Below are 26,078 nucleotides of genomic sequence, written 5' to 3' on the forward strand. Positions count from 1 at the left end.
AGATTCCTTCCCTCACCTATTTGATCCCACTGTGATTCCAAAAAAAACCAAAAACCACAAAGAAAATAAGGGATGGGTTTCCTGCCAATCTCTCCATGACCTAGCTCACCCTGCAGCAGGCAGAGGCCAGAATCAATATGAAAGGAGGGAGAATTTTAGCCTTAGATCATCTTAAACAATTGTAGAATTGCAGCACCAACTCCTTACTACTCAAGACTAAAAATTTGGAAATATTTGAAGAATAAAACTGTTCACCTTGGAGTCACTCTTACTCCTCACTCTGTTCATTGTAGTTTCCTACATTTTAAAACCGACTTCTAGAAAAATAGGGACAACCAGTTAGCTAGAAAAAAAAACCAAAACTCCTCCATTATAGTGAAGCTGCAGTATGTGAGTTTTGCATACATCACAGTTTCTACTTTTCAAAGATCTGTTATGGTAAGCCAGCAGGTGTTCAGTTACAGTGACAGTGAGCTGCCCACAAACCTTGTATATTTGAACACAGCCTTCAAGATACGAAAGTTGTGCTTTTCTCTCTGATCAGCTCAAGATGAGCCGCGATGACATTTCCACCTTTACCCTCAAACTTCTTTTAATGTTGCAGGGAAGGCTAAATATTCTGCAAATGCAGAAATGCATTTAAAAAGTTAGAAAAAATAGTGCTTTATTTTTCAGGTCTGTGCAAAAACAATTACAGGAAACAATCTGGTATCTTTCATTATTCCTTAATGAAGTTTTTCTATCAGGATCCCATCAATCAAGCTACTCCGAACTGTGGTCCGCTACCAGGATGCCTATGGATGAGATGAGGTTTAAGGGTGAGGTTTCTCCTCAAACAACTACAAAACAGATGGATTCCAGCAAAACTAACCTATCTATGGGGTACTGCAAGGAGGTCCTGCCTACCTCTGCCCCAGTCAGTGACATCTCCCTATCACTTCCCTGCTGCAGACACCAGCTCTCTTTTGGCCATGCAGGGCACAGGCTTAGGGCACTAAACTATTGGGAAACTAAACCCAGAGCCTAGACAAAGGAAAAGATTTCTGCCGAGTTATCCCTCGAACCAGCTGTTAATGGAATTAGGTGGTACAAACACAACAGTGACGATGAGTGCAAACAAAGGCTCTCCATCTGCTAGAGTGCTGAGATCTAGCTCCAAAAAAAAATAAACAAACATAATTTTCATTGGTACCCAGCAATCTCATTACTCCAATGGTGCAATGAGATGGGGAAAAGCAAACGGAGAAAGGTGTGAGCCAGGAGGATGGGCCTAATCAGCTAGAAAGCCAACAGCACCAAGAGGTGAAATTCAGCTTTCTGTGGGACCCGTAGGGACCCTTTGCATGCCCGCACTCAACATGCAGCTGGAGTTTACCTTCAAGTGCTTTTGGCCGCTGCCTGGTTAACACACACACACACACACACACCCCCCACATGCCCTCAGGGCACGGCCCCGCTTCCACCTCCCCCCCGGCTGTCTCTCACCCGCTCTGGACAGGAACAAGCTGAGCGCCCCGGACCCGCTGCCAGCCTCCAGCACGGTGTCCCCGGGGTGCACATCCATCATCATCAGCATGGCGCTGATATCCTGCGGGGGGGAGAGGCAAAGCACCGCGTTACCAGCTCGAAGGCTGCTCCCCCATCCCCTTTCCCCCAAATACCCCTCCCCGGGCACCTTGGGGTAGGCGATGGCGGGCCCTCGGGGCATGAGCAGCGCGTACTCCTCCAGCGAGGGCCTCCTGACCAGCAGCCTCCCGCCGCCCCGCAGCCGCACCACCTCCCCGGGCAGCCTCCCGATGACGCTGTCGTGAGGCAGCAGCAGCCCCCCGGGGGCTCCCAGCGCCGCGCCCGCCGCCAGCCGGCACAGCGCCCGCAGCGGGGCGCGCTGCCTGCGCGGCGCCTCCACCAGCGCCAGCTCCCCGGCACGGAACGGCGGCGGCACCGCCCGGGGAGCCCCGCTCGGCTCCTCCGCGCCCTGCTCCGGCGGCAGCATCCTCCGCAGCCTCTCCTCCGGGGACAGCGAGGCGGCCCACACCGGCCTCCTCCCGCCGCTCAGCGCCCTCCGCACCCCGCTCCAGGCCGCCATGGCCTCGCCCCACCCCCGGCCCGCTCCGCTCCGCCCTGCCCGGGCCCGGAACGGCGTCAGCGGGGAGCGCGGCGCAGGCGCTGGCGGCGAACACGCGGCCGGGGCTGCGCCGGCGCGGCAGGGCCGGGCTGGGAGCGCCATGGCGGCGGCGGCAGCGTGCGGCGGGGAGGCGGCGGCGCGGCCCCCCTTGGCCTTCTCGCCCTGCGACCGGCGGCTGCTGGCCGTCAGCGGCTCGGACGGGCGGCTGCGAGTCTGGGAGGCGGCGGGCAGCCGCCTGCGGCACGAGTACGTGCCCTCCGCCCACCTCAGCGCCGCCTGCACCTGCCTGGCCTGGGCCCCGCCGGGGGGGCGCCCGCCCCCCGATAAGGTACGGAGAGGAGGGGGGGTGGGGGGGGGCGCGGGGATGGCGGTGAGGGGAGGTGAAGGGGGTGAGGGGGGTGTGGGGGGGCGGCGGAGCGCGGCCGTGCCGCCTCACCCCGCCCTCCCGGCGCCATGTGGCGGGGCCGCGGCGTGGCCGGGGAGAGCCCCGCGGGCGGGCAGGGGGCGAGGCTGGGCCCGGCCCCATCCCCGCGTCTCTTCTGTGTGTGTGTGGGGGGTCCCCCCCCTCCTCTCTCGCTCCCATCCCCTCCGCGGGGTTGCTCGCTGGAAGGGGGTTTTCAGGTGTTCATCCGGCGCCGTGAGGGCTCTCTCCTTCTTTCTTCAATTCTAAAAAAGCGCTGACCGCCACCACCGTTTGTCTTTTGTACCCCCCCTGCGTGGAAGGAGGCTTTCTGCGAGGAGCAAGGTATGTCGCGGCTCGCCACAGCTCGCCTCACCGGGAGGCTGCCCGCGTCCACGTGCGGGCAGGGAGCGGTGCAGGCCCTGCCTCTTCCTCCCCGGCTCAGCAGTACGGCTGTGCTGCCGGCGACACGCTTCCCTCACCTCAGGAACCCTGCAAGCAGGTACTCTGTATGCAGCAACACACATCTGAGCACGCATCGGAGGGCTTGGACACTTCCCACCTTGAATTTCGGTTACTTCAGCTCAACTGGACGCTCAACGTGAAAATACCTCTATTATATACCGTCAGATACACTCCTTTCATCCTATTTATGTTGAAGTAATCTTTATCCCTTTAGCTAGACCATGCCATTTCCTTGTCTTTTACATAGACCATACCATTTCCTGAGTAAATCTTATACCTTGGACAGTTGTATGTGATGCACCCCCTTTGTCATAACAAGTACTTTTTTTTAACATGCCTTGGTATATTAACATTTTTGTTTATGAAAAATACTTTAACAGGTATTTTGAGGTGCATAACACACTCTAGATTGCCCGTCCAAAAGAAGACTTGTTTTTTCCCATTTTTGTCAGTTGAGCAGCTCAGATTAGCAACTTTTAAAAAAGGCTGTTTGAAGAAAGCATTGGTCTTAAATTGGCCTTTAACTTACTCATTTTTAATACACTTTAGAAGAAAAAAATGCACACATTGATTAGAAGGCTGAGCAGGAACTAAGCTCTTACATAAACTGAAACTGGCACATAAAAGCGGTGCTAACCTCTGCTTCGTGCACTGCAGCTTCAAAAACTAACATGCTGCACTGTTTTTGGTGTCCTAGGTCAACCACAGGAGACTTTTAAAAATGTTTATTTTTTTTAAAGTTTTAAAGCCTGTTAAAAACATGTTAAAAATGTCTTTCTAGACAGCCACCCCTAAAAGCTACGGATGCTACAATGTAACTGTTTTTAGCATTGTATGGAAAAAGAATTTCATCAGACAAACTTTGGTCTCCTGGTGCTTTCTGTTACTCCAGCAGTTTGAATGCTGTCCCCTGCTTGGAAGTTGGTACTTCTTCAGTTTCAAAACATACTGCTTCTTGGAATAATCTTGCCATATACTTTTATAATTCATTGGGCTGTCCTGAGACAAAGCTGCAGAACTGCAGTTGTGATGGCTCTTCCAAATACATCGAAATGAATGTATTTTCTCTTGTATTGGTTAGTCTTTTTTCCTCTTTTTGCTGGCAGTTGACATCTCCATGGGTAGTACTAGTATCTGGTGTTCAGGAGTAAAACTGTGCCAATAAATACCTATAAAAATTGTTTCAACAAGTCACACCTAAACCACGTTCTGGACTGCTGCCACATTAACGTGTGTGTTTCAAGGGGAATACTGGAAATGAAGTTTTTAACTCCAGGCCCTGGAATTGCTGATGCAGTGGTGGCTGATTGGCATGTTCCCTGCACACGTGCTTCTGCAGTGTCAGTGCTTCCTGCTTGCCCTGCTCACCATCTCCCCTACCATGCAGCGGTATGTTCTGCAAGAGGATGCCGACCACCAACTTTCAAAATAGCTTCTTCCACTTTCTTCCCTATAAGTCACAACTATTCTTTTCACCTTCAACTCTTAAGTCTCCTTAACAGTCCCCCCACTTCAGCGTTCTAAGTGTTTTACTTCATGTGTTAGCAATGGGGATGAATTTTCTGTTAATTCAAACTAAAAAAAAAAATAAAAAAAAATCTCATTCTCAACAGCTGCCCTACATAAAAAAGAACATTATGAAAAAAAATTACCCTTTGCAAAAAACTTTTTCTAACCATCTCAGCTATTAAAACTATGTTTTTTCAGTATTTCTAAACAAGTTTGATTGTCCGTAAACCTGGAAAAATTTGCAAGGACCAGATACTTTAGATAAGAGTTCATCTCCACTGTCTGCTCCATGAAAGCTATGCTTTTTTGTCACTTCAAACGTTAATAGCTGTCTGAATTTTCCATTGATAGTTCTTTCAAGCAAAAAGTTATGACAAAATGACCCTCTAGTGGTGCTGATAGAGCGTGTTCAGTAAAGCAGTAGATGTTAAAACATAAAATTGGAGAAACCTTTGTTGCCCCTAGCTTTCTCCTAGACACCGGAAGCACCGTTGACCCTAATGGGACATCAGTCACAAACTGAAATAGAAGGTGAATGAATTCTGATTAAAAGCTTTATGGAAGGGAAGAGAATAAAATCTGTTTTTAATTGTGGTTTTGATTTGCAGTCCTGGCTGGTAGTGGTGATTAATAAAAGTACATAAAGAGATTTTGAAAAGTGCCTGGAAAGACAAACTGTACTTGGATCTCCACTGGCTGTGTGGTCCCAGTCTTTGCATTTCTGACACGTGTTTTGAGATGGCTTAGTTGGCATCACTGCCAAAAATTTAACTAGTGTGTGAGCCTTTTCTCATATTGTCTTAAAATGTGGTTGATTACTTGGTTGTGCGTTGTAACTGTGATGATTTCCTAGCTCGTATGTTTTCATTATATTTTCCAAACACTTTCCTTTCCCAGGCAGGATGAAGCCTAAACAATCGCCTGCAAAAAAGCCAATGTCCTCTCTTTTCTCTAGAGTCTGCTTTTGTCTTAAACCAGCAATATATCATTTTTGTATTTACTAGCTCCAAACGAAACACTTTTCTTTGGGGAAAACATTGTGTATGTTAAATATGGAGGGGCAGAAAAGTCCCAGTAATTCAAACAACCGAACTGCTTACCCTGCGCTGTTAAAATTTAGAATTTTAATTGTAATGAAAACTCCTGAAGCCTGATTGTAATCATATCTCTGGGGCTGAGTAGAAATTACTCACGTCTGCTGTGTGATGTCTATTGTATGACAGATTAGCTGCACTACGTGGCGTTTGCACAGAGCCCATGTTATATCTGAGTCTCCTGTGCCTTTGTCTGGCTGTTGGTTAGTGCGTGTATCTGTTGTGTAGAGAAAACCTTACCTTGTGTGTATTTTTGGTATTATTTTTAATCTGGGAGAATGCTTTGCTATGATGTAACAAATATAAGGAGACATACAAAAGTCCAATTTAAAAACTAACCACTGGCATTAGGGATGTTTTTTTTTTTCTTCTAAAGTGCTCAAACACTTTTTTCCGTTTTTTTTTTTTTTCTTTTCCTGGTGATTAGCTATGTGGGATTAACTCTGTAAGAATAAATGTAGCTCTTTCTTCTGCCTGCCTTTTTCTTACTTCAATTTAGTGTGCATTTGGTAGAGCAAGATGAATGGAAACTCCTTCCAAAAGTGATTGGTATCAGTTATGAAGTGAGAGGGTGAAGGCTTGAGAATTACCTGATCAGAGGAGGGCTTGGACAGGTGACTTAGCTTCAAGTCCTGGTTGCTTCCCTCTGCAAAGTGGCGTAACACTTTCTTTTTAAGAGGCGTTATCAGTACTTAGTGTTTGCAAAACTTTTCTGAATAGGTTTTTGGAAATGGTAAACTGATCAAGCTTGATAAAAACACGTTTCCATCCAGGGGATGAAATTATGTGACTGTATTAATCTTTACTTCTGCTTCTGGGAAGTGAGCTCTGTGAAAAACTTGATTATTTATTTTTTCCTTCATATGTGGTGGCTAGGTTAGCAAAATGGCCTCCAGTGAATATTTCCAAGTGACTCATATCAACTTCATTATGGTTGTACATGGAGGTACAAGATGAACCTCAAGGTTCTGTGTGCTTCAGTGTCTTCATTTTATGCCTCCGCGGATTTGTGCTGGCTGACTGGGTCTCAAACTTGCAGAAGCTTTTTACCCTTTGCTTTAACACCTAAGAATAGCTGGTCAGACCAATTTGTTTCACTTTTTCTTTTCTCTTTTTTTTTTTTTTCTCCAATTCTCCAGGATGGGCCCCAGAGGAAAAAACGGAAGTCTGAAGCTGTAGAAGTGGACAAGCAGTTGGATATCCTGGCTATTGGCACAGCAGTTGGTAGCATTTTGTTGTACAGCACAGTTAAAGGAGAGTTACAGAGCAAGCTAGTAAGTTACACACTCTTCATCACGTGCTACCAAACAGTGGCGGTGTCAGTCACTTTATCCTAAACTGACCTAATTAATCATTTTTTTTTTCCTTAATAGCTACATATATGAATAGAGGGGCAGTAATTCAAATTCTTTGAAATGTTTGAATGATACTTTTTCTATTGTTAGCAGTATGTACACATCAAGAACTCTTGGTTTGAGTTTATGCAGTATCCTAATATTGTATGTGGGTTTATTGTTTTACCTTCAGTGTGATAGAACTGATGAAATGTCTAACTGAACAGTTAGGTCCTCCATGGGAGTGTCGTATCCTTTGCCTCTGCACAGGGCTATGGGAAAAGAGGGCAGATTTGAAGCATTCATTGACTCTTGTGAAAGTGTTGCATTGATGGAATCTTCTGTACAGATAGAAACTTACCTCCTTGTGGAAGCTTTGGAACCCTCTCAGAACCTGATCTTTCTCAGATGGGATTCTGATTTTCAAAGTTTTTACTTCTCATTGTTAGCTTTTCTGCTACTCCCAAGTAACTTGTTTTTAGGCTTGGGTTATATAACAAATAATGTGAATCTGTATAAGCAACTTATTGCAATACTTTGATATACTTGGGCACATTCTTCTGCTTCTAAACTCGTAGTGATAAATGTACAGGGATTAGGAGAAAGCCAGGACATCTTAAAATCATGATGCATCCAAGTGACACTAGGTCAACAGTGTCAACACTGTTTTATGGAAAATTTTCTTAGGCCTGAAAACTATGAACAAAGTAAAGGAGTTTTAGGGTAAAATTCACAGTGTGGGTCAGTTTGGAAACAGTCTGCTCTTCTATATTATTGGCATAGCAGATGATATTTAGCGAGTACTTTTTTATACATAAAGGTTGAATCAAAAGATTATTCCTGCTAGAAATAGAGCTGTCACTTTTAGCTGTCCTTATTAAACAGAATGTCTTGCTTTGATGGTTTTTGTCTTGCTCAAGGCCAATTTACAGTGACTTCCTTGGAAGCAGTCTGAGCTGGCTGTTGCTGATTCAAATCATGAAATTTTATAAACTGCAGAAAATATGATAAATGATTAAAAGATTTGTTGATTTGTCCAGCAGATATTTCAGTCCTTCATTAAGAAAGGTAGATGATACATACCTGTTGTAGGGTCTTCTGATTTGATGATTGCACACTCTTGAATGCTGAGCATGAAGAGAAGGGTACCCATCTCTAAATGTACTTAATCAAGCACTTAGGTAACTATCAGCAAGACATACGTGCTAGCCATTCTTTTGAGAAAATTTCATACTGTTTAGACAGCTTTGGCTGTTGGTAGCGGACAAGACAATTTTTTTGTTAACTCTGAAGTCCTAGGACAAGAATTAGTCCAAATACAAACCAAAATATGAAGTATTTGTAATTTATAATTGTATAATGTGTATTGATCTTTAAAAGCATAAAAAAAAAGTTGCATGTTGTGTACCCCTCTATGAGTTGCCAGTGATTTGAATTCAGTTCTTGAAAGAGCAGCTTGATCACGTTGTTGATGGTAGGGAAGACTCAGTAGCAAGACTTCTTCATTTATTCATAAGTGACCCTCTCTTTTGTAGGATGGTGGTCATGACAATAGAATAAATTGTGTGAGGTGGCACCAGGACAACTACTGTTTGTATAGCTGTTCAGAGGACAAACACATTGTGGAATGGAACACACAGACCTGCAAAGTAAAGTGGTGAGTGATGCTTCTTCTTGGTTGGCTTTCTTGGCATTTGATGTGTATTTCCTCCTTCACAGGTTTTAGAGATGTCCTGCTGAAATGTTGCACTCTGTGTAGGATTCATGCCAGCTGGACAAAACTGTCTGTTGGCTATTGATTTTCTGAGGGCTTTAATGCAGTTTTGTTAAGGGTAGAAGTGTAATTCTCACAGTCAGGTTTCCTCCTTGTACTGGAAAGGCTAGATGAATTCGTTACTGCTAAGAGGGGTGTAGGTCCCTCCATGCTGTCCTTGAGTGAGACACAAGCTTTCTGACACTGAAAAATTCAGATTCTAGAAGATTTTGGAACACCTCATCCTAGTTAGATCTGTCATGTACACCTTACTTTGCCCAAAGGGCCTTGCTGTGATGATAACCCAATTGGTTTCGCTCACTACTGACATGCAGTGGGGACAATTCCACTTGGCTGTCTGAGCAGGCTGCTACACTTTAAACTCCTGTTGAGGTAGGCATTTTTTTTTTCCTTTTCTAATAGAGTCAAACATCTTTTAAACTTAAAAGAAGAAACTAAGATTTCTGTTACTGATCCTGGTTATCTTACCTCAATAGAAACCTAGTATGTGATGACATCTTAACCTTTCTCTTCTGCTATTGTTACTTTCTTGTAAATTACTCTTGCTGCAGTTTACCAGTTTCATTAGAGATGGTGTGGGCATTGCAGACAGCTGATCACCAGTAACCTCCTCGGTTTTCTTAGGAAAGGAATATGTCCCTATGTTGTATTAAGTTTAGACCCTGACATAAGACAGCAAAAGATGGCAGTAAGATTTCCCCTTAGCATTCTCTTACTAGGTCTGAATGAGCCCAATTCCCTCACCTATTCCTGTTACGCTGTGTGCTTCAGCCTTGAAACCTTCCTGGTAGTCCTTCACTGGATTTACTGCATTATGTCAATAACTTGTACTGTTCTAAACTGGTGGTAGTGCTCAGATGTAATTTGAAAACTATTGCACAGAGGAGAAGAATCACATTTCTTGACCTGCTGGGCATGCTTTAGCTAATGCAGGTCAGTGTGCAGTTGACCTCATCGCTACAAATGCTCGCTACTAACTTGTGTTTCTATCCCACGCGAAGAACTTTACGTTCTCCTTTGATCTTTGAGATTTGACTTCCTAATTCTTCAGGTTGTTGAGATGCCCCTGAATAGCAGCCCTGCCTTCCAGTGTATCTGCTGATCTCTGTAATCTGGTGAACTTGTTATGGGTGCATACTGTCATGTTCCGAGGTTACTAATGAAGACCTGGGTGAATACTAAGATTGTTAAGTGGCATTGAGACATCCCTAGGGAATTACACCAGTAACTGGCCACCAGCTGGACTTCATAGCAGCGATTCCAGGTGTTTGAGCCCAGTGATCCATGCAGTTCTTAGACCACCTTCAAGACTATCCAGTTGGTATCATTGCAGCCAGACTGGAGTTATGTTGCTTGATATAAAGCATTGTCAAAAGCATTGCTAAAGTCAATTTAAATTGCATACAGTGCCTGCCCACTAAGCCAGTTGTCTCGTTAAGAAGGCAGTTAGGTTGGTTAAGGATGATTTCCCTTTTAAAATCTATTCTGGCAGTTTCCAGTCCCTTTTTTGACCTTTTTGTTACCTGGGAATGGTTAGTGAGTGGATGTGCTCTACAGTCTTTCCTGTTGTTTTCTGTATTCTCCCTTTTGCAGATACATTTGTCCTTTTTCTTTCCAAGTCATCAGATGTTTCTTCTGAGCTATGCGGGCTCTCAAAGATGGCAGGGTGGCCTTGCAATACCACTGACCTCAGCATTTCTGGGTGCATCCCATGCTGCTTATGGAGCATGCTTATGCTTATCCCATACTCCATGTTACGGAGCAGCATGTGTTAACCTTTGCTCATGTGATTCCTAATTTGATGTGTTTTTACTGTGGGTAATGCTTTACTTCCTCTGGCTCTGGCAGTAGGTTTGGGAGCATGGGAGGCTTGAGAGTGGACTTACTCCTCAGTGGTTTGGCCTTTTCTGTGTGTTGATGGGTCCCTACACAATTCAGCACCAGGCCTGCACGCTTCTCAGTCATGATCTTATTGCTGCTGATGTGCCAGCAGATGTCCTTTTTGTTGGCCTTCATATTCGTTTCCGGTCTGAACACCAACTGATCTTTGGCTTTCCTAATTCTGTCCCTGCATGTCTGGGCAATATTTTTATATGTAGCCTATTCCCATTTCAACCTTCTCTATAATCCTTTTTTGCATTTCTGAGGTGACCCTGGAGTTATCTGTTTGGCCAAGACACCCTTCTGCAACACCCAGTGATTTTCTGCACATTAGAATGGACCTTTTTGTGTTTCAAGGAATTTATTCTAGAAGAGTAACCTGCTTTCCTGAGGCCCTTTAGGGCAATCTCCAGTGGGATACTGCAAATCATTCTCTTAATGAATTGCAGTCTGGACTTTTCTGAAGTCCACAGTTGTAACTCTGCTATTCTGCTGTTTATCTTGCTCATTTTTTCTTAGGGTCTTGAATTCCTTTGCCTTGTGGATGCTATAGCTAAGGTTGTCATCAACCATTGCATCCCCGACCTGGTGGTGTTTTTTTTTTTTTTTTTTTTTTTTTTTGTAGTTGATCCAGTAAAGCAGCTGTCATAGTCTAGTTGTAAATCACTTGTGCCAAGACAATGTCCTCATCGCTTGTCAGTGATCTCTGGAATTGCTTCTGCCTTTCTGTGCAGCCCTTCCAGCAGTTGCTGGAGTGGTTAAAGTCCCTTAGAAGAACCAGGGCCTGGGATTCTGAAGATCTATCTACTTTTTTTTAATCGGACAATCTGTAGCAGATGCTCACCACATCACCATTGTTGGCCTCTTCTCATACGTACCTGTAAGTTCTCCACTGGCTCTTTGCCTGTTTCAAAGCAAAGCTCCATGTGTTCAAGCCACCCTTTTGTGCAGAGGAACCCTCCTCACCTTCCTGGCATGTCTTCACTGAATAGCATCCCTAAAAGTCCATTAATTGCAGCATTCCTGTCTTGCAAGCTTTCTCACTGTTTCTCTGTGGTCCCAATAAGATCAAAGCTCCGAAGCTGCCCATGGGTATCTAACTCATCCTGGTTGTTTCTCATATTGCATGTGTTCATGCACAGCCATCAAGATGGGTCCAGTCATGCTGCTGTACTGGGAAATGTGGGAGTTTTTCACGTCACACTTCACCTGGGTACTGCCCTCTGCATCTTTCCCATACCTCCACTTCTTTTGGGACTATGGTGCCTGTCTCACAACAAACATAGGTTAATTCCTTCTTTGTTAGGTTAGCAAGCCTGGTGATTATTTGCTCTTCTCTCACTTTACAAGATGGATACTATTTCCCCTCAGCAGTCTGTGGCTGAAAGAGAGTCCTGTGGTTACACAAGCCAAGGACTTGCCTGTGATGCCAGCCTCTTAATGAGGTCTTGATGTGCAGGATGTGCCTACTCCTGTGTGAGTCTTCTCTGTTGAGTTGAGGAGAATGCCACTGACAAACTGCTAAGAGTTCAACAGTAATGATGTTACTCTGTGGCAGTGTGGGTTGTAGTGTAATAATTGCTTAGGAAAATGCTGAAAAATACTCCTAGATTTGATGGTAAGGGTTGAGCGTATAAAAGGTAGTTAGAGGCATTATGTTCTTTTATTTTGAAGATGGCAACAACAACAAAAAACAGTTACTGGAATATGTAAATGAAAGGCACACTGGCAGTATAATATCATGCTTTTTACCAGAAAAAAAATCTCTACTTGTATTACAAGTCATATCTAAAGTAAGTGAAATTGGAAAGAGAAGGAAAAAAAAGAGTTCTATAAGTTTTTAGCCAAATTGAGGAAACTAGAAGGAACAAGGTAACCAAAATAACTGCTTATGACCAGTGTATGTCAGATTGCCTGCGTTTTCTAACAGTTGTGAGTGCCTGGAAGTGAATCTGTATGTATCCTGCAGAATTCATGGTAGAAGCTCCTGGGGTAGAGAAGTGATGTTCAACTTCTTTTGGTTTGCAGTCTTCTAGTTATTTTCCAGATGGGGAATTGAAATCACGTGGCTTTAGGTTTGGCTTTTTTAATTATTGTAGAAGTAGTCTGTAGAACCTCTTCAGGAGGTCTGTCCAGCACACATGAAAACCTCTGGTAGAAGAGCAAGCTTCTGGTAGAAGAGCAAGTTGGGGAAGAGTGAGTTTCTGTAGAAGAAGAGGCAAGACAAAGTGATGGAGAGAGGTAATATAGAGAATTCTGGATGATATTTTGTTTCTCTTTGTAGCTTTTTCAAGTCTTAAACTCTGAACATTCAGAGGCGTTCAGTTTGTCTCCTTATGCAGCTTCGTGTTTCATGGTGTCCTATTTAACAACTCTTCCCTGTAAATTTATATAAAGAGTATCCTAAGTAAAAACTAACATTTTTTTTGCTGTGACTTAAATTCTGTAGTCTAGTTTAGATGAGTCTTTTTAGAACATGTGAAAATATCTTCCTGGGTTCACTTCATTAAATGGAGCTTGGTCTGAAATGCTTAGTCCTGATCTTCTCATTTGGAAGATAATAGATTTTTTTTTTTTATACTCTGTGTAAAGTATAATGTTGTTTGTGAAGTTTGTAGGCAGTAAAACTTGCAGCTTTTGTGAAATCTAATCAAAACTGATACTGCAAATGAGATCTGTTTTGGAAGACAGGAGAGGTGCTGCTTGGGCATGTGAAAATTATTTGGAAGTATTTCAGTGGGGCTGTTCACAATCTGGCCGTGATGAGTTTTGAGGTACTTACTATCTATAAAGGGTTTGCGTTAATGATTTCCTTGTAATTTTGGCCTGTGAGAAATATAACAGTACTCACACTCCTTCTAAGCAGATGCAAGCTTTTCATGACTGCATCTTTCTTTTTCTTAAATAGTGCTTTCAACCATGGACCTCTTTAAGGCCAAGGTTATTATTGTCAGTGTCATTGACAGACTTGAGAGGAGTGCCAGGAACTGAGTGGGCCTTAAAACTCAGAAGTCCATTCTGAATAGGTTGGTGTAAGCTTTTTGGATTATGATGCTGAGAGAAGTCTCAAAATGGTACGTCTCCTCTTACCTGATCCTGAATAGCAGATAACTTTGAGGGGGACATTCAGAACAGACTAAGCAAATATTTAAAAAGCAAACAAACAAAGCAAAGCACGGTGGTTCAAAATATCTCTTTATTTTTGAATTGCTGTATTTTTGTGTGAACTAATTTGAAAGAGGAGCAGAAACAGAATAACCTCATTTTTGACTATTTTTTAAAAGTACATATTGCCTTAAATTTTTCAGCATCGTTGGCATGCGTTTTCAGATTGTGCTAATGATGATTATTGTCTTTTCTATTTCTCCATCTTTCTCCCTTTGGACAAAAACTACATACAAATTCTAGTAAGTGGAAAGGCGACAATAGCAGTGTCAGCTCTTTGTGCATCAGTCCAGATGGGAAAATGCTGCTTTCAGCTGGTAGAACTATAAAACTGTGGGACCTGGAGACCAAAGAAGTCTACAGAGTAAGTAACTTCGCTCAACTAGATTGTAAAAATTAAATAATAATAACAAATAAAATAATAAAAATCTTACTTGGTTGCTGACATTATGTATTTATTTCCTAATAAGACATCTGGAAACTTTATTGGGTATGAGGAGGTAGCTGGCATCTTTGGGGCTGCTGGAAGCTGTTGCTGTGATGATACCATGAACTGTAGTTTCAACTTGCTGAGAGTTCAGTGAGGATGTTGAATTTCCTGGCTGTGTCTGAGAATGCCACCAAAACTCTTTCTCTTAGGTGTCTTTCTTTTTCACTGGGTCCCTTTCTGATGCCCTTCTCTCAGGGAACTCACTTCAGCACACTGTTAGTTTGCTGCTGGCATGGGTTTTTGCGAGGGCTCCTTAAAGTTTCTTTGCTAAACTGTACATATCTGATAGTATCAGCTTTGCTTTAAAAACAATTGAAAGGCAGAGGAGCAAAACCATTATTATTCCCTGGGTGCAGGGCTCAGACACAAGCAAGGTACCACATTTTGGCTGTTCCATAAAGGCAGTCATGTTTTATTGCATGACAGCAGAGAGGAAGCAGCTTGTTTCTGAATTTCCTGGTACTTGGAGCCTGGTAAGTGTGCACATGTGCCATTACTGTGGACTTGCTGGCGTCTGGCAACTACTGTACGTGTGTCTGTGATGACACATCATCCTGTGATGACCAAAAACACTATTTGTGAACATAAAAATTGAGTAGTCCATTTTTTTGTTTGTTTGAACAGTCTTGGTGTGTTAGCAGACCTGTACATTCATCTTATAGTTCAGAATGAAACTGTGAATCTAGTTTCATTGTAAAATGTGAAATGAAGTGCTTTCTGACAGCAGCAGCAGTACAGGCATGTGATTTCTTTTCACAGGCGTAGTTTCAGCAAGTTTGCCTTTTATACCCCATTACACTTTTTAAATTCTGATTAATATGTAGTGTCTGAAAAAATTTCCATGAAATGTAGAAATACAGGAATGCAGCAAAATCGATCACTAGTTAAACAAACAGAAAAAACACTGGAATATCCTTGTTGACTTAGTAATGCATGGATCTTTCTTAGCCTTCCTTAACTAATATTTATTTTTTGTCATATGACTGCTTATGGCAATGATTGAAGAATTCCTTTTTTTTTTTTTTCCCCTCCTCTTAGCATTTCACAGGCCATGCCACATCAGTGTCATCATTAATGTTTACTACAGTGAAGCCTATGAATGAAAATAAGTCCTTTGATGGAATTACAGGGCTTTATTTCTTGTCTGGAGCTATACATGACCGGTTACTGAGCGTATGGTATGTAAGCTTTTTGTAATTTGTAACTTTGATTGTGATCAGTATTGAGGATAGACTCAACAAGTATGTTCTGAACTTTGTGATTAAGCAGAAGGGGCACTCTGGAAAAATGCAGTGATGATCTCTTACATGGTGGTTTCGATTCACTGATTGTTGAGTGAAGACTTGAATTTCCTTGGCTGTGTCTGAGCATGCTTCCAGTAGTTGCCACTTGAATTCCCAATGTATGCTAGGAACATAGTGTGTGATGGGCTGCCTTGTTCTTTGTACTTGTTGTGAAGTTTAAGCTAAGTTTTCTTCTTGCTGGACTTCACATGGGAGTTAATTTGTATTTGAAATTTGGAACACTTTCGAAAGCTGAAAGCTGCAGTTACGACATGGGTGAGGTAGATAAGAGTCACGAGTGATTTACAGGTTCTGTAACACTGTGCTGCTTTTCAGATGCAGAGGCTGCTGTTTCTGCTCTTGTAAATAATCTGTCTGTGCTGTTTGTGTCTCCAGGCAGATCAGATCAGATAGGAAAGAAAAGAATGCTGTGATGTCTTTCACAGTAACAGATGAACCAACTTTTATTGACCTGACTGTTTCAGAAGTCAAAGAAGAGGTAGGAGCAGTAGTTTATAACCAAATATGTTTAACAATTTTCACATTAGTTTCCTTTCTAGGGTGTAAAGAAAGAAGTTTGGTTTGTATTTCGTTTCTGTTATGACAGGACAGGGTTCGACTGCTGATTCACAAGTATGAGGATATTTATTGCAGGTGTATTTATATAGCCAATAGTTCAAAACATTCATTTTCAAAGCTACTAAGTGCAAATTCCATTTGTATTTCTGAATTTTTGCTTGTTATGGTGGAAATGTCATTTGTTTTCTATTTAGGACAAGTTAGTAATCAAAATGCATGTTAGATTTTGTCAGTAAAAAATTGATTTTTTTCTAAAATGCAATTTGTGTGGTCCTGTTTTATTCTGATCACAAATGGCTTCAGTAGTCTAACTGCATTTTGAATTAACTAACCTTTACAAGTTGAAGGAGCAACGTGCATTCTCCAAGTCTCAATTTCAGCAAGTACAGGTGTTTCATAGCAGTTGTATTTTGAAAAAATGTCTGCATATGAAACATTCAGAAATAGTTTCTGTAATGATTTAAAACATTTTTCTCCTGCTGTCTTTAGATTTCTTTCCAAAACCAGTGTTTCACACTACACTTTCTGATGTTTCCATTGGTGCGTTCTTATTGTATGCATTGGAGATGAGAATATTCTGTAATGCACACCTGTAATTTAATTGCCCAGAATACTTTGTAAATATTCTCACAGGAAAGAAACAGACAGTATCAGTGGCCTTGTAGACCAGTGCCTCTAGACTAGTTTGGTACTGTATTTTTTGGAACATCGTTGTTTATGGTTAGATATGTCTGTTAGTGTCTGAGCTGTCAGATTTGGATATATCAGTAGTGACACAGTAAAGTACAGTTACAAATTATCTTTTTGCCTCCTAATATTGTACTAAATATTCCTGAGATGTTAGTGTCTCTTAACTTCCTTATGGATTTAGTTATATGTCTAATGTATTTAGCTACTGAAAAAAGTCAAATCATAACCGTGCAAATGTCTCTTGATGTCTCATACTTGTGGGATGTTTGTCATTTGGTCTAATTAAAATCTTCTGTTGTGATTTCTTTCAGCCTGTGAAGTTAGCAGTTGTGTGCAGAGATGGGCAGTTGCATTTATTTGAACACATATTAAATGGGTAAGTTGTTCTTTCTGAGAGTATTTTTGGAAAAGGCAAACTGGAAAGCAAAGCTCATCTTGTTGTGCTGCTGCCTTTAAACTCTGGCATCTCTTCACAGATCAGTTTCCAATGGATTTCTTGTCTTGGCTTACTTGACATGTTTTTTGGGGAAATGCAGGAGAATTTATTTGTTGGGGGGTTATACTGTAATATGTTGTTATTTTGGTTTTGCTGAGGTTTTGCCTGTCTGTACCTCATCTGAAGCATCTGTAAAAGATGTAGTTTTGAGGATTGAATTTGAGGGCTTGATAATGAAGCGTGTTTACATGTACAAGGTGTAGAAGTCTTTTAAGCTAAACATGTTTTTTTTTTTTTTCCATTCCTTTTTTTCTGCAGTTACTGCAAAAAACCCTTAACGTCAAACTGTACTATCCAGATAGCAACACCTGGAAATGATGGGGACTCCACGCCAAAACCAGTCCCTATCCTAGCAGCTGCATTTTGTACAGACAAACAGTCTCTGCTGCTCGTGTATGGAAACACCTTACAGCCCATCATAGAGAAAGTGGTATGTAAAACTTACTGAAGAGGTTTGGGGTTTTGTAATATGGTTCCTAACAGCTCTCATTTGGATGATTTTTATGCACTTTTTTTGAATTACATCTTGAGATGGAACTTATTACTTTCCCCTTCTCTGAGAGTTATGATTGTTGCCCCTGAGTTGTTTTGAAAGGGGATTTGTATTCTTTGATTCTTTCAGTTAAAGTAAAACTTGGCATTATTGCTGTTTCCTGCCATCTCAACTGTTACTACGTTAGGCCATTGATGCTTTTTGCAACTGTTCTCTGCATGAACTTGTTCGCAGAGATCTGGTAATAAAAGGCAGATGTGTAAAGCAACTGCTTTTCAGGGGGGAGGCTCATTCTTCTTTTATGCCTTTGGAGTTTGTTCTCACCTTTCAGTAGTTTAATAATTGCAGGGGCAGTTCACTGATATTTAACTGTTTTTTATTCCTGGTCTTCTAGTCTTTGAACACCTCTGAATCCCACATATGTTTGATAAGGGATGTCCAGAAAGTGTTGGCACTTAAAACAGAAGTTGCTGTAACAAAGGTGAGCTTGTGTGGAATACAGTTCTGTTGCTTCTCATATTTTACTTCAGAAATGCTAGAATTTACTTCTAAAATCAGTTTGGATTACTGTACAGGCCTACTCAGATCTGTGGTGTGTAGTTACAGAGGTCCATAGCCTTTGTTGGGGCGGAAGGGAGGGGGAAGAATGTGCTTCATGGCTGCTCTGTGTACTGGTATGCGCTTGCACAGTTACCCTCCAGTAGCTCAAATCATAGCTCATGGCATTGATGTAGTGAGTCGAAAGCCTCAGTTTTCTAACCCTCGGTTTAGCTGCCAGCTCTGGTGCTCCATCAGTCTGGTGGGCATTTGTGCTAATTCCTTGGTCCCTGGAGGTGGAGGATAACAGAGCTGAAATGCTGTGAGAGGTCTGGGAGCTCCCTGGCATGCAGTGATGATCTCCAATCTTGGTTTCGCTTTTTGCTGAATTGCAATGAAGACTCATTTCTCTTGGCTGTCTGAGCATGCCCTGTGGAGAGAAAGATGATGTGTGTTGAGCGAAGAGGGTAATATTTTAATGCCACTACTGTTCTACAGTAAAGTTCTTGAACCACAAAATCAAAATTTTATTTATAAGTCTGTCTTCTATGCGTATCATGTGGAAGTTGAAGTGCTCACTGTAGTAGATTGTCTTTGTATCACTTCAGTGGCCACCCAGCAGGGCTCCCACAAGTACAAAAGGCTGGGCAGGTACTTCAAATAAAGGCCCACGCAGCAGAGCTGTGGGGAAAGAATTGTTCAGGCAGGGGCATGTAGCATTTTTCTAATTGGTTATGACAGGCTGGTTTTAACACACATGTAAGAGTCTGGAAATAAAATCGGTGTTTTAAACTTGAGGAAACGTAAAGATATTAGCAATTCATGCATATGTGGGTATTTCTTTCCACTAGGTAAAGACGCCAGTTGTGAACTCAGACACCAAAGTTCTAGTGCCTGGCATCCCAGGACATAGTGCAGCTGTTAAAACTCCATCCTCAGGAAAGGAGAAAAATAAAAGCAAGAGGAAACCAGGAGAGCCAGAGGTAAGTTGCATCCTCTTTAAAACACAAAGATGAGTTAGAAAGTCTTAAATCATCATTGCGTCTTCTTTAGGTAAACTTGAACTTGCTTTGTGTTTGGAACGGAGGCAAAGTGAATCATATAACTTTGTATGAAAGTCTTCTCTTCGGTAAAAAACAAAACAAAACCAAACCAAAACAACAAATCAAACACAAAACAAAAACAACAGAAAAAAAAATTCTATCATCCAAGCCCTGAATGCATTTCACATAGTTTTGCCATGTTACTGCAGAACTTTATCGCACGCTTGTATCTGTCACTCTGTGCTAAGATGTATTCTTGCTTCTTTTCTCTGGCTATTCTCTCTTAGTACGTTTAAAAGAATATGCTAAACCTGTTATTTTTTAGCAGGATAGGAGGGAATGGTGTGGACTAGCTACTTTGCTTTCAGGTGATATGTCTGAGAAACTGCACTGAAACACTCTGTCCTTATTTACTGTCTGCAGGACAGCATTGAAGAGCGCCTAGGGGCTTTGGATATCGACGTGAGCAAAGTGAAAACTCCAGGTGGCCTTCCGCAAACAGATAGCTTTGCAGTACTGTTGGTTCAGGGCTTGGAAAGCAATGATTCAGACATCTTAAATGTAAGTGTTAAAAGATCACTGTATGCTGTTTTATCTGTTTGCTGAGACTTTTGGGGAGCTCATGTGAAAGCTGTGGAGGCTGAACAGTTAGGATCCTGTTATTTCTCCTAGCTGCTTTCTGTTGATGTGCTGCTCAAGGCACTGGTATTACAAATTATGATGGTGATATTTTTTTAAAATCTACTTTGCTTTCTGAGTCAGTCTATGAACTTTGAAGCACTTCTGTGTATGATAAATTTGTGTCAGAGTTCAGATGTTTTATAACTGATGTTACCAAAGCAAGCCCTTCAGCTTGAGATGGAGAATAATCTGTGCTTAGATACAGTTTCTGAATAGATACTGTTTGAAAAATACACTGATGACAACAGTTTCACTTAAAAATCTTGCTGTTCCACTTGAACTAGGGGAAAATGATAGCTACGGGGCAGGAAAATGAAATCTCTTGATAATTTAACACTGAGTAGAAATTACTTGTCACAGACACTGGTGAAAGGCAATTATTTACAGAAGTGAAACAAATAGAAAAATAGCTAGAAAAATTCTCTTTAATAAGTCTGTGGTGCTTTGTTTCTAACATGGGTTGGGTGGACTGGTGGCAAAAGTATTGTTTTAGGCAAATTAATCAAATGTTTTATTAATTGTAGTTGACTTGAAAAATGGGACTCTTCACAGTAAATTTTGTTTTGCTTATTACTTCCATGTGAGCATGCAGAGGGGTAGAAAAAAGATATATAAACCCAGGAGTTCTTGATTGTGATCCCACGTGTTAAAGCTGAATGACTACCTGATCTTATTTTTCCACGTTTTTAACAGAAAGTGCTTAACACAAGAAAGGAAACTTTAATAAAGAACACAGTAGCCAGAATGCCCATACATGCTGTCATTCCACTGCTGCATGAGGTAGGAGAGATTGCATTTCATGTTCTTATTGTACAAACTGCTTTTGACTTGTCTTTTATCTGGGGAAAATCCAGGATATGTTTCTTAATTTCAGTAAATGAATTAACATTGATTTTAAAGTTTTATAGTACCATAATTATTTAATTCTTAGTTCCTGTGATTTGCTTTTATTTTGTTTGGCTGAAGCTTAACCAAAGGACAAAGTGCCACTGTCAAAGCTAGTAAAAGCATTAGATCATTTAGTATTATCATAAAAATTTAGGTGGGAAATGAAGGAAGAGGTAAGCTACAGCTCTAAAGCATTTAGTCCATGGAAAAAAAAAAAAAAGCGTTACTTATTTTACTCTATTAAAGTAGATGATAATTTGAAATGTGAAAATAGCAATACCAGCCTGAGTGAGTTATATGAGCATAAATCCATAAATACACTAGATACATGAGAAAAATAAGAAGAGAATATGTACTTAAAACAATCAGTTCAGATAGCACTTTTGGGGCAATTTCATTCTTCTCTTGAAGGTAGCTCAAAAGACTAGTTGCTATATTTGTGATTTGTGACATCACTTAGCAGTCATTTGAGAGGAAATTTGACTTCTGGACTGCATATTCAGTGATATTTCATAAAATTTATGCTTGGGCAGAAATACTCTAATAATTGGCCTTATCTATGTATTACTTGTTTAAACTGAACATCAGTTAGTTGCTCGTGTTACATGAACGACATTCTGTAACAAGTTAATGGTTAGACTTCTCTTGTATTATAATGTGCTGGCTACAAGTAAAATTTAATTTTTACTTGTGTTACTAATCTTAACTGAATTATGCAGGCTGCCTGGTTTTGAATGTTTAGATTTGCTTTAAGCACATACGTTTTGATACCTACTAAACTTATGTTAATGAGGTGCAGCATTTCTTCTCTTGGACCTGTGCCAGAGAATCATAAGTATTTCAGTAGATTATCTCAGTGGATGGAGAGAGCTTCATGTAACTCCTGTCCAGAACTTGCAATTTGTTCTATGAAACAGCCTTTACCTTGCAAGTCTTCACTTGTTTCTCCAACCTGTCAACTTAGCAGCAGCTGCTTTACTGAGCAGATACACAGAGACATACAAACAAATCACAAAGGGATTTCCGTCTTAGCTTCTAACAGCTTCAAGTTCCTCTGGACGTATTGTATGTTAAGAGTCCCAGTTTTGCTGTAGTAGTGGAACTCAACTTCTGCAAGTTATGACCCTACATATAGGATGGTAAAGCCAGCAATATAATATTCTGGAGCTTGGCAGTGGTTAGTTCTAGTAAACTTTAAATGCCTGGAGATCTTTCTACCCCAATATTGGGGCTGTCATGTAGATATAATGTTGGGATTTAAGCTCATTATGCATTTGTTGGTTGTTAATTGTTATTATTTTTGTCTTGATAGCTTACAAAGAGATTGCAAGGCAACCCATACAGGTAAGAGACAAACCACCCATAGTTTAATTTATCAGAATACATTTTTATTGTGTGCATTATGGCCCCCTCTTTCCCTGTGATCATTTCCAAAGTAACTAATTAACAGTTGTTGTAGTAATAGCATCTTGAGGTAAAAATTCTCACCTGACTGTGGGTACAAAGACGACCTTCTGTTAAGACAGTGCTTTGTCAGGCTGACATAAGTGTGCAAATGAAAAGGATACCTTTTCTAAGACAGGATCTGAAGTCCCAGAATATTGATAGCTCACACCTTCTAAATATGGGACCTCAAATCACTGTCAGATGTGTTCCTTGTGTGGTTTCCTTGTCTGGTTTCCTTTTCTTTAGACAGCTCCTGGTATTGTTTAAGAAAGTTTCTCCTCCTTCCTCCCCACCCCCATTATACTGCTATAGGGATAGCTCATCTGTGACTAGATGTCCTTAACTGGATAAAAAAATAAAATTACTTTGATCTTTTATCCATTGAAACCTCCGATTAAAGACATTAGAAACACAGATCTCTGAGCATAAGTTTTATTCCTTCACTTAGATGTCTGTTCTTTTCCTAGTAAGTATCTTATATATATAGGCCTCTCATAGTCTAACTGATTATGTTTCCATCTTTTTATATTATTTTTATTTTTCTTTTTATGTAATGTAAGTAGAGGACTTTCTGTAGAACAGCTTAGCGTATAGAAAATGAAATGGGTGTTGTCAGTCAATATCTTTTTAATATCATTTAATATCATTTCTAGTGCCTCACAAATGGTTCGATGGCTGAAGTCTGTTTTTACTCTACATGCATCCTACCTTTCCACAGTAAGTATCTTGCATTAAGGTTAGCGCACGTAACTAAAACTAGATTTAAACGTTTAAACACATGTCATCTTCCTTCAGGAATCTGTCTCTTTCTCCCCATATATGGTAGTGCCCAAACCAGTGTACAGAGGACTGTACTTCTACCACTTTGCTGTGTTGATGGGCATTTGTTATAAATTGTCTTTGTCATTCATGACATAACTATAGTCATCCCAAAGTCAAAACAAGTTATGTCATAACTAAGAGAATTTGGGAGCGAAACAGCTGTCATAAATGTGATCTAGTATACATGTATGTCACTAAAACTTAACTAAATTTATCCTGCTACTGTAATGCTAATCTTGAGACTGTGTTGGGCATGACTGAATATATAGGGTAAAGGTATTCCAAAGTTGGCAGGGTAGCAGGTAATGTAGTAGCTTCTGGATCAAGGTCCAGCCTTCTCTTAGCAAGTGATGGATAAAGCATTCTTGTTCAGTTCGGGGAAAAAAGAAAGAAAAGAAAAAAGGCATTGCAAATGCTGTGTTCATAAACTGGTGTATATTCAGTTCTCATTTACACAGCTTTCTGAATAGTGCTTTTATAAACCTGCTTAGAGAGTGACTGTGGAAAAGAAAAGTAGTGTAAGTAGAATTGCAATGTTCTGAAAGCAGGTGATTTGTTCTAGACATGGTCAAATGTTAGTCGATTGGTCTGCAAGTGATATCTGTAAATTCTTAGCTTTTCCTTCTATCCAGAGTGGTGTGAGCAAGGATTATTTATCCCAGATGTATAAAGGTAGTTTAAAAATTTTAAAGTAAGACGTAGCTGTATTAGTTAACAGCTTTGGTTTTCTTTCTCCTTCTCCCAAGTTGCCAGACCTTATTCCTCAGCTGGGAATGTTATACCAGTTAATGGAGAGCAGAGTAAAAACTCTGCAAAAGCTTTCCCGTCTACATGGAAGACTTTTCCTTCTTGTCACCCAGGTGAGTTCTGATTTCATAATACAGGTATACACAGATGTGTAGAAGAAGCATTGTTTGCAGTCTTAGCTTTCCGTTGAGACTATACCTAATGGAACTTGTCATAATGAATTTATTGCAACTGCTGTACAGCTACACTGACAACACACAAAGCACTACAACTCATGGACTGTCTAGTCGATCTGTAATTGCAGAAAGTGGTCTTTCTTGCCCAAATGTCTACTAACCCATAGCATTTTAAAAAGCAATAAACAAGAGATACTAGGCCACTTCAGAGCAGGTGATTCTAAAGTTTTATTTTGTCCTTCCTATTTACCTGGCTGTTAAACTACAGTTATGAATGAATGTTAACCTTGATGTAGACTTAATTTACGTTGTTGAGTTTTACCGACTTTTAAGGTTGGACAACACATGATTTCATCTAAGGCTAATCTACAAATTCTATTCAGGTTGCAGCGTCGGAAACAGTTCAGGATGTAACTGAAGTTAACCAGACTGCAAAGCTGGTATATGAGGACGGTAAGTGTTGCATACTACACGTAGCTTGACTCCTGAGCTCACGTGATAGCTGATGGTTGGTGGCTGTTCATCATGTTCCTATCTGTTGCGCATATCTATTAGTGTACAGTTTGCAAGTAGAAAGTTTTTGTGGGAAACCCATGGCAGTTAAGTGAGGGATTGATTAATCATGTAGGCATCGTATAGTTAGTTGTTCCTTCGTTCCCCTACTTTTGTTTCCTTTCTTTCCTTCCTGTACCTGCTTTACAAATTATAAAAGCAGTTAATTGGAAGTTTAGCACGCTACTTAACTAACAAACTCAGATTTCTAGCACTAACTGCCTGTGTGCTAAGATCAATGCAGTCGAGCTTCTACGTTTAAGTCATCAGAACTACAAGGTGGTAGTGTCATTGTGTGCATGTACACTTCCAGTTTGGGCCAGCAGTTTCTACTGAAACTGCATACTGTTTAATCAGAACAGAATGACTAGTTTCTGATTTACGTTGATCGACCTACTCTTCATGTAGAATTAGTTTCAGAATTTAAGTAGCATGGTTCAGTGGAGGAGCACAGTTTAGTTTAGGAGCACATGGGTTTGGGTTTTGTTTGGACACATTCAAGTCTGTTCTCCAGACTGAGGGATTGTTTTCTTTTTTGCAGAATCCTCAGAAGAGGAAGGTTCAGATGATGAGATGATTGCAGACAAAGACTCAGATGTAAGTGGACTTGAATCAGACAGTCTCTTATTTGATTGTAACAGAAATTGTAGTACTGTCAAAAGCTCAAACATTCCTGTTTTCTCTTCCCCCAGGAAAACTGGGATGAAGACGAAGAAAAAGAGGAGCAATCAGATGAGCAAGACATGACTGTTGAAAAGGAAATCAATGGCGATTCTGATTTGGAACCAGAAAATGAAAGTGAAGAAGAATAACAGCATAAAGAATAAACTTACCAGTTTAAACAAGTGGGCCACCAGAACTTTACAATTCTGGATCATCTTGATGAAAGATGCCATATTTGCATATAGGGAGTGCAGACTTGTGCACAGCCTATGTGCAGAGGCACATGTGGGGCACTGTGCATTTCTGAATCCAGAATGTTTAACCACGCCAGCCTTTTCTCGCCCTATTTCCCTGCGCTTACTATAGAAACATTTCTTCCACCTCATGTTCAGATTATGCCTGTCACGTGGACATGCATTTGTATCTCAAGTGAAATAAATCTGCCACCGCTGTTTGTGTGGTAAACTTGGTTCAGCTTTACATTGAATTTGTTTCAAATGTTCAAGGATCAAAGACAACTGATCTATACCTTCTTTCCATGCTTCAGTTAGCAATAGCAAGTGGACATCCTGATGCATTTTTTCAAAAAAAAAAAAAAAAAGAGGAAAAAGGAAAAAAAAAGATATTTTTGTAATATTTAAATTCTTTAACGAATTTCTTTTCTTTCTCCCCACCCTCCATCAGTTCAGCCATGCCTTGGCAGTATCTTAATGCCAAAGTGGCTTAAAAACAGCTTTTTTTTTTT

General features: G+C 41.0%; 2 protein-coding genes and 3 non-coding genes across 8 annotated transcripts in view; 4 read left to right on the forward strand and 1 right to left on the reverse strand.

The window, feature by feature from the left end:
* The window catches only part of TRMT61B (tRNA methyltransferase 61B), a 5,953-nt gene extending 3,829 nt beyond the window's left edge, over positions 1–2,124 (reverse strand). For all 4 annotated transcript variants that reach the window (XM_072035451.1, XM_038176215.2, XM_072035450.1 and 1 more), the window contains exons 1-2: positions 1,676–2,124; positions 1,486–1,588 (exon numbers count right to left, since the gene is read on the reverse strand). In XM_072035451.1, coding sequence (XP_071891552.1) covers positions 1,486–1,588; positions 1,676–2,086 — 514 coding nt within the window. In that variant the 5' untranslated portion in view covers positions 2,087–2,124. The remainder of the gene's footprint in view (positions 1–1,485; positions 1,589–1,675) is intronic.
* Positions 2,125–2,157: 33 nt separating this feature from the next.
* On the forward strand, positions 2,158–25,802 carry WDR43 (WD repeat domain 43). Its single transcript, XM_027453620.3, has 18 exons — positions 2,158–2,453; positions 6,733–6,867; positions 8,463–8,584; positions 13,991–14,111; positions 15,276–15,415; positions 15,917–16,019; positions 17,101–17,165; positions 17,544–17,715; positions 18,173–18,259; positions 19,167–19,298; positions 19,782–19,919; positions 20,733–20,819; positions 22,240–22,271; positions 23,027–23,090; positions 23,942–24,055; positions 24,502–24,571; positions 25,212–25,267; positions 25,363–25,802. Exons 1-18 carry the CDS (start codon positions 2,226–2,228, stop codon positions 25,480–25,482), a joined length of 1,986 nt encoding a protein of 661 aa, XP_027309421.2. The 5' UTR covers positions 2,158–2,225; the 3' UTR covers positions 25,483–25,802.
* Positions 8,969–9,046, forward strand: LOC113843395 (small nucleolar RNA SNORD53/SNORD92). Its single transcript, XR_003496677.1, has one exon. It is a non-coding gene; the product is annotated as a small nucleolar RNA SNORD53/SNORD92 (small nucleolar RNA).
* LOC113843397 (small nucleolar RNA SNORD53/SNORD92) lies at positions 15,525–15,608 on the forward strand. Its single transcript, XR_003496679.1, has one exon. It is a non-coding gene; the product is annotated as a small nucleolar RNA SNORD53/SNORD92 (small nucleolar RNA).
* LOC113843394 (small nucleolar RNA SNORD53/SNORD92) lies at positions 18,663–18,742 on the forward strand. Its single transcript, XR_003496676.1, has one exon. It is a non-coding gene; the product is annotated as a small nucleolar RNA SNORD53/SNORD92 (small nucleolar RNA).
* Positions 25,803–26,078: the final 276 nt, after the last annotated feature.

Source organism: Anas platyrhynchos, chromosome 3 (assembly GCF_047663525.1).
Source record: "Anas platyrhynchos isolate ZD024472 breed Pekin duck chromosome 3, IASCAAS_PekinDuck_T2T, whole genome shotgun sequence".
NCBI classification, from domain to species: domain Eukaryota; kingdom Metazoa; phylum Chordata; class Aves; order Anseriformes; family Anatidae; genus Anas; species Anas platyrhynchos.